The 10,370-nt window shown below is 44.6% G+C and overlaps 2 protein-coding genes across 2 annotated transcripts; one reads left to right on the top strand and one right to left on the bottom strand.

Annotated features, from left to right (window-relative positions):
- Window positions 1–1,616: 1,616 nt before the first annotated feature.
- On the top strand, window positions 1,617–3,952 carry cd59b (CD59 molecule (CD59 blood group) b). Its single transcript, XM_071900141.2, has 3 exons — window positions 1,617–1,722; window positions 3,345–3,446; window positions 3,563–3,952. The coding sequence occupies exons 1-3, from the start codon at window positions 1,668–1,670 to the stop codon at window positions 3,760–3,762; spliced, it is 357 nt and encodes a 118-aa protein (XP_071756242.1). The 5' UTR covers window positions 1,617–1,667; the 3' UTR covers window positions 3,763–3,952.
- Window positions 3,953–5,013: 1,061 nt separating this feature from the next.
- kcnj11l (potassium inwardly rectifying channel subfamily J member 11, like) lies at window positions 5,014–9,695 on the bottom strand. Its single transcript, XM_071900127.2, has 5 exons — window positions 9,537–9,695; window positions 8,571–8,810; window positions 7,296–7,565; window positions 6,368–6,575; window positions 5,014–5,435 (listed from the first exon to the last, which is right to left on the bottom strand). Exons 1-5 carry the CDS (start codon window positions 9,693–9,695, stop codon window positions 5,014–5,016), a joined length of 1,299 nt encoding a protein of 432 aa, XP_071756228.1.
- Window positions 9,696–10,370: the final 675 nt, after the last annotated feature.

Here is a 10,370-nt window from a genome sequence, read left to right as displayed (position 1 = left end):
GTAAGTGAAGCAGTTTAAATGGAAAACTGTTCCCAGCTGATGTGTGGACAAGCGCTCCATCCAGATGCGGAGCGCAGCTGGAGGCGGAGACAGACGCTCCTCTGTCTGCCGCCGCTGACTGGCCGTCTGTCACACGCTGGGACTGACACACGACAAGACGACCAGCTACCGGCCGGACAAAACGCTTGTACAGTCACGCCTGCAGCACTCAGAGTCGCTGGCTTTCTGCTCTGCTGTATCGGTGCGTGACGCTGCTGTCGGGTGAAAACCTCCCATCTCCAAAATGTCAGGAACTAAGAAGAGCAGTCTTGTTTTCAGATTGACCGCCATGCATTTCTGAGTTTATCCAATTGGTTTTGAAAGGATTTCATAAGTCCACAAGGGTTGTAGAATTTTCTCAACCCACAGAGGAGCAGGAAATCCTTCAGTTGAAGTTAAAACATGAAAATCACAATTAGAGCCACAATCAGAATTGAAAAAAAAGCATTAAAAAACGCACCAACGTTGGTGGGTTTTTCAATTCTTGCCATGCATCAGCCACATTAATAAAGGCTTTTTCATTTTTGTGTGCCATGGAATTTTTTCTTTACGGATAATCTTGCATGTGTACCCCTTTTTCCAACCAGCACTTCTCCACTGTTACATCCACAAGCCAAAGTAGCGTTCCTCTCTTTTTGGACTCTATGAAAATCACTAAAATTTGGGCATCTTGGTGGCTCAGAGGTCTAAGGTGCACACCATGTCACTGCAATGTCCTGGGTTGCAATCCAGCCCAGGTCACATGTCATCCCCCTGTCTCTCCCAATCTTTCCTTTCTCTCTCTACTGTCAGATAAAGGCCAAAAATCACCAGGGTTCACGAGGTTTTCACCCGACAGCGGCTTATGAGGCTCCACAGCGACAGACCGGCCCTCTTCCAGTCCTGTGGGAGAGACTGGCGTTGGATTGGCATTTGTTGTTGCTGTTGTTGCTGGAGCCGCGTGGCTTCAAAGGCATGTGGCCTACTGACGCATGAGGAAGGTCAGGGGGAAGATGACTGTCACCAAAATCCTCAACTTTCAACTTGGTGACCTGTACTGTATCTCTGTAGTGCCAGCATGTCTACATGTCTGTGTGCTGTGAACTCTTCATGTCTGTTCCTGTTTCCCATTGTTTCCCATATTCCTGTATGTCTGTTTGTTAGTGTTTCCATGTGCAGACTTTGAAAGCAGATTTCATCTTGTAAGACTGTAAATGTCTAAAACTACAGAGTTAACCAGGTCAGAGACATGATGAACATGATGGAGTAAAATAACATTTCAGTATGCACATCACTATATAGTAGAGATACAATGGGAAACCAATCGAATCACTCCGCTGTATGAAAGAGCTTTAAATAGCTGAAGAGAACTGTATGAAAACAGAGTACGATGGCCATAGTGAAATCCTTGGTGAGGCTGTGGCCAAGTGATTGTTGGTGGGGGGGGGGGAGGGGGAGGTGTTTGGCCGGACAGCGAGTCTTTGTGGTTCGGTGGACAAAGAGCGTCTGTCCGCTCCGTCCCCGCCGTCTGCCTGGCTCAGTGTGGGGAAGACGGCCGGTCAGTGTGCTGCTCTGTACCTGCTCCTCTGCCTCACGCACACGCCCAGCTGCTTTCCATTCAGTCTACTTCTCGTTTGCGAGGCGACGACATGAAGCGCTCCCTCGGATTATGCCTGCTGGTTTGTTTGGGGATGCTTGATTTGGGTGAGTGGACCAGGACAGATGACTGGAGTTCCTCTGCTGCTGCTGCAGGCTCCTCCAGAGAGGAAGACAGACAGACTGAAGAGTACAAGACTACTAACTGTTGATGCTGCTCATGAACTTCCATCAGGCCAGTTTAGGTTTAGAGAGCTGAACTACTGGGACAAACACTTTGTTCAGATTGTCCAATGCTGATACACAACTTACTACCAAGTGACTGTAATGTGTCACTAAAACATCTGAAACATCACCTGAACTTCAGGTGATGCTTAAATTGTCAGTGTTAATTTAACTCTGAAACTGTTCAAATCAACACTGCCAGTGGTTATATGAGTCCAATCTACACTTATTAACACTTCAAAATTTGCTGCTTATCTATATATAGATAAGCAGTGTCTGGGTTAGAGTTTATCCTAGGGTTAGGGTCAGAATTAAGTTTACATCGTCTGTACAGATGCAGTAAATACATTTTGTGACACTGTTGAAAATCTACTTTTTCACATTTCAAGAGTCTTTGTCTCGTCTCGGTCTAGACCGGGTCTCAGACAGCCAACGCTGAGTATTATGATGAGTATTTACATCAATACTCTTGCATGCAGGTTATGATACTGCATCATAATTTCAGCGTCCGTGGCTGATGTGACAATTTGGCAATGAGCAAACTGTAAGTTATAAAGTGTTCTGCTTAACTCTGTGATTGCCTTCTGTCATGTACTGATCTCTATCACATGTCCAGTTGTATTTTACCAAAAAGCCTACGTAATGTTTGTTCTTTGTGTTGAAATGTTAGCAGAGACACTGAGTCCTCACTCTGACCGCAGACCAAGACAGCCACAGTCACGGTCCTGAACTGGACTCATTGTTCTGGTCTCAGGTCGGGGTTAGTTGACTCGGCCTCGCCCCCCCCTCAAAATCTCTGAGTCGGTCTTGATCAGCTCTGGACTCTGTCTTGTCTCGACCCAAGAGGATTAGGACCACGTGAAAAATGTATTTGAGTTCTGAGTTTAAAATCAGAACGTTCTTTATCACGTTCCTCATTAAAGCTCCGTTCATGAGCCTCCTCGATGATTCTTTTCTGGGACCAAAGGTTCATTAAACATTGTGTTAAACCTGGACCTGCAGAAACTTCTGTGGTCTGAACTAGTTTATCACCAAGTCAAAAGTGCTGCTACTATACTACACAGCACTGTAAATAGCTATTGGGAAACATTAAATATCACAATAACTGCTGAGAACTGTGGAGAATAAAAGTAGCTGTACACATAACTGAATCGGCCCTGGCTGGCAGTACATTGGGAGTGAGTTGTTATTGGATTAAAAGACTTTCGTAACTAATGAATCTGAATCTTTCCACTGCAGCAGCAACACTGTTTTAACCGATTCTGTGATTACGCTACGAACTCAAATACATTTTTCATGTGGCCCGAATCCTCTTCCATATGACTTGGACTTGATAAGCTCTCGTCTTGGTTTTGATTCAGACTTGATAAACTCTGGTCTCAGTCTTGACTCGTGACTCGGACTTGACTACAACTCTGCCTGATGGTTGAGTATGAACATTGCACTTGCTGAATAAAGTGTTACCGACTGCTGCAGGTTGTTAGACTCTGCCTCTTGTTGTGCAGGCGCTGGGCTTCGCTGCTACAAGTGCTCAGATTACACCGGGCGCTGCCAGAACGTGCAGGAGTGCACGTACGAAGACTCCTGCATCTCTCTCAGTGAAAGAGGTGCGTTGCTGTCTGGGATTGTGTTGCTGACAGTTTGCTATACTCTGCTAAATACAGGATTTCCTCTTCTGTGTCAAACCCACTAGTGTGTGTGTGTGTGTGTGTTTCCTCTGCAGGAGGGAAGACCATCCGTCAGTGCATCAGGTACACAGACTGTGATAACTCCCGGCTCACCCAGATGTTTCCGGCAATCTCCGGCTTCACCTACCGATGCTGCAGCAGCAACCTGTGCAACGGCGGCAGCGCTGTTACCATGGCAACACCCGTCCTGGCTCTGGCGGGGTCCCTGCTGAGCGTTTGGTGGTGTTCAGTCTGAATGCTTTGTAGCTAACTAACTGCTAGCTATTTAAGTTTTTTAGGATAATTACTGATTTTTGTTTTGTAAAATTAACATGAACTAAAAGGCGTGTTGCTGTTTGTGAGTCGCCTGTGAGTCCAGCTTCTCAGGTCGGGTTTTAAAGTCACAATGAAATGAAAAATGACTTTTTCACCTTGTTAGCTAATTTTCCATGTCATAACATAAACCTATTTAACAATAAATGGCAAAAAAATTACAAAATGTTTATTTTCTTGTATTTTTATATCAAAATCCCATTACTTTTCCTTCTTGGAAAACTGCCCTTCCGCCCGTCCTATCCAATAAAACTGCCTTTCTCTCCCTAACTGGTCCTATTGGTTTACACTTTTGAATGATCCCACCCCAACATCCTGTTTCAACAGGAAATACATCACATTAACATCACAGCCTGGTCTCTTCCAAACCAGGCTGGTGGAATGGAAGAGACTTCCAGCTGTGTTCCAGATGTTGTTTTATCTCTGATGTATGAAGCATTCCAGTGCTGTGGTCTTCTATATTGACTTCTCTATATTGACTATATGTAGAAGACAAGGCGCCGTACTTTAACACATGATGTTCCTCATTAAACCTCCATTCATAAGCCTCCTCCTCAATGCTTGACATTAGCTGTACACATAACTGAATCGGCCCTAGCTGGCAGTACATTGGGAATGAGTCGGTAACGGAATTCGTAATTAATTAATCGGAATCTTTCTACATTTAACCTCAACTGCTCCCTCAGCAGAACATAATGTAATTAAATACAAAAAATAGATTTATTAAACATCATGGCAGGATGGCTTCATAAATAACACTTTATGGACAGAGAGACAGACAGAAACATGTAAAATCATACAAATTGGAGACATTACACAAACCCTAAAGATCACAAAGGAGCATGAACAACATCAACAGCTAAAGTGCCATGATCTGAGCCAGAGGAATATAATGTATAATGTAAACACTGGGATTTATGTGACTGGAATATAATGTGTAATATAAATACTGGGTTTTATCAGATGGAATATAATGTATCATAACACTGGGTTTTATGTTACTGGCATATAATGTAGAATATAAACACTGTGCTTTATCAGATGGAATATAATGTATAATATAACAGGAGAAGCGCTCTCAAGGCAGAGCAACATGTCATCAGGGAAAGTCGACACTAAAATGTTCCCGCTGACAGTCTATTTGTACTGAGAGTATTTGAGTATTTCCTGGTTCTCAGTCGCTCATCTCTCCAAGCCCCTCCTGTTCGATCTGTCCAATCACCTCCAGCTGCACCTTTTTCTTCTGCCCGTTGTTTTTCTCCACCTCTTTCTCTGATTGGGCGTACCAGGGCTGAGGGGCGGAGCTATCGGAGGCGCGCCCCCCCCTGCGGAAGCCCCCCCTGCCGGCCCGGACCAGCCCCCAGCCCTGAGGCTGGGGGTCGGCCGCGCCGTCCTGCACGCCGCGCGTCTGGTCCAGCTCCTTGGAGCTGAGCGACGACATCCGGACGGGAACCGTGTTTCCGAACTTGGAGTAGTCCACAGAGTAGCGTCCGTCCTCCTCCGTCATGATGGAGACGAAGCGCCGCCCCCACAGGATCTCCTCAGGAGTGTAGGAGGTCCGCGCCTGCATGGTGATCCCCGTGGTTTCCACCACACCTGCCAATCAAACTGCTGTTAGCTCCACAGCAGATAAAGAATGAGAATTTTTGCACACTTACAAGTCTTGAGTGACAGGTGCGTAGGACAAAAACAAATGCACTGTTTACCCTGTGTATGTTTACCTGTGTATGTTGTGCATATGACAAATAAACAGACTTGAACTTGAACTTGAACTGTGAGGTTTCGGTCACAGGACCTTCATCAGGCAAATACGAGCCTAACAAATGAGACTGACGAAGGTCCAATGACCAAAACATCACATTTAAGTATCATGCAAGTGTAGACAGTGTGTGGGATTACATTGCTTTCTCTGTAGAACAAGACTAAGGCTAATCCACTAGGTTTGCGCTAGCACAAATCAAATAGCAGATGCAAAATTCTTGTTTTCTATAACAGCTCAATGGGGATTTGCACCTGAAAAAATAGAACAATCAGGATGCAACTGTTCTTTGTACCTTTACCTTATTGCATATGTGACTGTTCCAGTCAAAATACAGGGAGGGAAATAGGAAACTGACGGATGTGATTTATCAACACCAGAGGCTCACTGTTATGTGTTGATTGGCACTATTTAGGAACTAGGAAAAGTACTGTACATCTTAAAACATGCAATTCCAGAACTAGAAAACTGCATCTTAAAACACACTACTTAAGAACTAAGAGAAGTATGTCTAAAAAGGTATGTATACAATTTTGCACACAGACAAGTTTGGCTGTGAGCAAAGTAGTTGCTTGGTTGAAGCCTCAGGGAAACTTACTTAACTTTTTAATACACCAATAAATATTAACCCAGTTGGAATAAACATGCATTTGGAATGGCACTAAGCATTAGTGGATCCATGTTAGTAAATCCATGTTGGTGGATCCATACTGATGAATCCATCTTAGTGGATCCACGCTGGTGGATCCAGGCCTACATGGCGTCTGACCTTCCAGGATGACGATGATCTCCAGGTCGTCGGAGGCCAGTGATTGGGCGGAGAGCTCGTACAGCGGACTTCCTCTCTCGATGGTGTGGCTGATGATCAGAGGAGAAACCAGGAAGATCCCGTTGCTCCTCAGAGGATTCTCCACCTGGATGTCCAGCTGGCACACCGGGATCACCTCGCCCTCCGCCGTCACCGTGCGCCGGATCACCTGGACAGAGAGACTCAGTCTTATGAACCAGCCTCAGTTTTCCCAGACAGACTCAGTCTTACTACCCTGACAGTAGATTTGGAACATGTGGCACGGCATAAATGTTTTTTTAATTGAAAACAGCAGACTGGCCGGTAGAAAAAACAGCCTTCATTTGAATATTTAAGCAGTTCAGCTCCCACTGCTGCCTTCCTGCTGTGGAGATAAAAAGGCTTTCTAGTTAATGTAGAGTTAGTGGGGTTTTACTTAAGATAGAGCCACAGGGTTTTAGCTAGGGTGGAGCTGAAGGCGTTTTAGTTAAGGTGGAACTAAAGGGTTTTAGTTAAGGCTGAGCTAAAGCAATTGTAGTTAAGGTAGAGTTAAAGGGTTTTAGTTAAGGTGGAACTAAAGGGTTTTAGTTGAAGTAGAGTTTACAGGTTTTAGTTAAGGTAGAGCTAAAGGGTTTTAGTTAAGGTAGAACTAAAGGTTTTTAGGTAAGGTAGAGTTAAAGGATTTTAGTTAAAGTAGAGTTAAAGGGTTTTATTTAAGGTGGAGTTAAAGGGTTTTAGTTAAAGTAGAGTTAAAGGGTTTTAGTTAAGGTGGAACTAAAGGGTTTTAGTTGAAGTAGAGTTAAAGGGTTTTAGTTAAGGTGGAACTAAAGGGTTTTCATTGAAGTAGAGCTAAAGGGTTTTAGTTAAGGCAGAGTTAAAGGGTCTCAGTTAAGGTGGAGCTGGACTTCACCTGCAGCTGGACGGTAGCAGAGATGATCATACTCTTCCTCAGGTCTCCAACTCTGAACATGAAGGTGGGCCGGCCGTTGCGAGGAGCGATGACGGCGTTTCTGGAGAAGATGAGCGTCTCGGCGCGGCGGTTGGCCTGAGCCGTCTTCATGAAGACGCAGCCCAGCATGACGGCGTTGATGATCAGACCCAGAATGTTCTGGACGATCAGCACGGTGATGGCCAGCGGACATTCCTCCGTCACCATCCTCCCTCCAAAACCTATGGTGACCTGCAGCAGACATGGTGACGGTGTTGAGCTAACAACCTTCACTGTGATACTGACAGTAGAACTGGCAGACTGTGAACCTGGCTTAGTCAATAATAATAATAATAACTAGAAAGGTGCATTTCCTGAAGACAATGCAGGTGATTTCTGCACAGCAATGCTGGTGGACAGGTAGCGCTAGGTGATTACAAGTGGCTGCCAGGGTGTTACTAGGTGGTTGCTAGGTGATTTCAAGTGTTTGCTTGGGTGTTTCTATGTGTTCTCTAGGTAAGTATTAGTGGTTGCTGTGGTGTTAATAGGTGGTTGCTAGGTGAGTATGAGTGGTTGCTATGGTGTTAGTGTATTAGTATGTTGTTACTAGGTGATTACTAGGTGTTGGTTGCTAAGCAATTACAAATGGTTGCTAGGTGGTTGCTAGTAGGGATGCACCGATGCCACTTTTTCAATGCCGATACCGATTACGAGTATGAAAGTTTAAGTATCGGCCGATACCGAGTACCGATCCGATCCATTACTTTTACTGAACAGTGCAGGCTTACTTCCTTAGTTTGGGGTCAATGGACAAAATTATTGAGATAAAATCTTTGTTTTTCCCACTGTTTGAGAAATACAGGCTTCTATGTGCCACAAATGCATAAAATCAAGACAGTTTGCTTTTATTTCTTACATGTTACTCATGGCTTTCGGTATCAGATTTTAGTCTTGGGTAAAATCTCCGATACCGATATTCTATTTTAGCCTGGTATCGGCACCGATACCGATACCAGTATCGGTATCGGTGCATCCCTAGTTGCTAGGTGATTTCTAGTGGTTGCTAGTTGATTACAAGTGGTTGCTAAAGTGTTACAAGGTGGTTGCTAAGCAATTACTAGTGGTTGCTAGGGTGTTACTGTTACAAAACTGGCAGGAGATTGTGAACCTGGCTGAGTCAATAATAATGCTGATACTACTACTACTACTACTACTAATAATAATAATAATAATAATAATAATAATAGTATCCGTCACCTGGACTTCGATGGAGAAGAGGAAGGCGGAGGTGAAGGAGTGGATGGCGGTCACACACGGGACGCGGCCCGGCTCGCCCTCCGGGTCACGAGGCTCCAGGTCTCCGTGGGCGAAGGCCAGCAGCCACCAGACCATCGCAAACAGCATCCAGGAGCAGAGGAAGGCCGAGGTGAAGATGAGCAGCGAGTGCTGCCACTTCAGGTCCACCATGGTGGTGAAGACATCCTGCAGGAACCGGCCCTGCCGCCACAGACACACACACACTGAGGCTGCAGCTGGAACAATGATGTCCGTTAGTATGGACATATGGACTATACTGTGATGTCTGGTGAATGTTTTAACTGATGATTGCAAATATTATTTGAGTTTCTCTCCATGGAAGTATTATATTATCTCCTATTTTTGTTGCATGTCAACAAAAATAGGAGGTGGCAGTTTAATAATTGTGACTGGGGCCTCCGCATCAAAGGAAATGTCATTAGAGGCTGTGACTTGGGCCCCATAAACATAAACTGCACATTTCAATTGAAATTCGTGAAATGTTGTAAAATGCATTGAACACGGACACGGTAGAATATTTTGGGGCCCCTGGTGGTCTGGGGCCCTGGGGCATGTGCCCTGCATGCCCGGTCAGGGAGACAGGCATGTCTGCACTCCATCCCTCTGTGTGTTTTCATTCACTCATTCATTCATTTTCCATATTCCTATTCACGTCACGCCCCGTGCTCCATGCTGGCGCCTATCCCAGCATGCACTGGGTGGAAGGCAGGGAAACACACTGAACAGGTTGCTAGTCCATCACAGGGCTTCTATGTGTTTTCCCAGAATTAAATGAAGGCAAAGTGAAAATTAAAAAAATGACAAAACATCTAAATCTCTGGACAAAAAGAAGAAGAAGAAGAAGAAGAAGAAGAAGAAGAAGAAGAAGAAGAAGAAGAAGAATGATGCAGTGTTCCTCTGCTCTACCTGCTCCCTGATGTTCTTGTGGGCCACGTTGCAGGATCCGGTCTTGGTGATGAAGCGGGCTCTCTGGGACCTGGAGCGGAAGCGGCTCGGCTGGTTCTGGTCCTCGGCCAGCCGGGTGAGCAGGAAGCCGTCCGGCAGGAGGCCCTTCCTGGCCAGCATGCTGCTGTTCGCCCGCTCCCTAACCCTGTTAACAAAGTTTAGAACGGTGTCATTCATCATCACTCTAAACAAAAACAACTGCAGTCATCCTATGATCAAGTTTAGCAGGACACTAAACAAAATCACAGCAAAAATATAAGTCTCTAAAGGAATATTATAGGAATATCATAATTATATCATAGGAGATTAGAAATATAGAAACATTAGGTTCCATAGACACACTACTATAACTCCCTACAGGAATATTATCTGATTATTATAGTGATATTATAGGACATCACATCAGCATAAAGAACAATATGGCCACTATAAACTCATTATTTATTGAGTACCACAAATGTAGGATTATTATCGGAATGTTGTAATGATATTTCGGAATAAGCTTCCACTCTGCTTTGTATTTTAATATTTTTATTATAAAGCTATCAGCTGATCTGACCGGATCATCATGACATAAAATCGTATATTTGACTGTAGGCTATTTATCACTTCACTCAGCGGGATGAACGCCCATTGAAAACACAACACCGCCCAGCAGCTCGAGCGGCTGATGGAGGAAACACGGTAACGTTACCCGTTCAGGAAACAGCAGCTCCGCGACGCGGTGAATAACTAATATAAATTATAATATATATTTTTCACTTCAGATGAAAAAAACAACAGGGGGAAAAACAT

Source organism: Centroberyx gerrardi, chromosome 4, assembly GCF_048128805.1.
Source record: "Centroberyx gerrardi isolate f3 chromosome 4, fCenGer3.hap1.cur.20231027, whole genome shotgun sequence".
Taxonomy (NCBI): domain Eukaryota; kingdom Metazoa; phylum Chordata; class Actinopteri; order Beryciformes; family Berycidae; genus Centroberyx; species Centroberyx gerrardi.
Note: the sequence above shows the minus strand (reverse complement) of the source record. Positions and strands in the feature narration are given on the sequence as shown.

Coding starts and splice junctions, on each gene's coding strand:
- cd59b (XM_071900141.2), top strand. CDS start 1,668: ATGAAGCGCTCCCTCGGATTATGCCTGCTGGTTTGTTTGGGGATGCTT. Junction 1,723..3,344: donor TTTGGGGATGCTTGATTTGG/GTGAGTGGACCA, acceptor CTTGTTGTGCAG/GCGCTGGGCTTCGCTGCTAC. Junction 3,447..3,562: donor CATCTCTCTCAGTGAAAGAG/GTGCGTTGCTGT, acceptor TTTCCTCTGCAG/GAGGGAAGACCATCCGTCAG.
- kcnj11l (XM_071900127.2), bottom strand. CDS start 9,695: ATGCTGGCCAGGAAGGGCCTCCTGCCGGACGGCTTCCTGCTCACCCGG. Junction 8,811..9,536: donor ACAAGAACATCAGGGAGCAG/GTAGAGCAGAGG, acceptor CTGTGGCGGCAG/GGCCGGTTCCTGCAGGATGT. Junction 5,436..6,367: donor GATCATCGTCATCCTGGAAG/GTCAGACGCCAT, acceptor TTTGATTGGCAG/GTGTGGTGGAAACCACGGGG.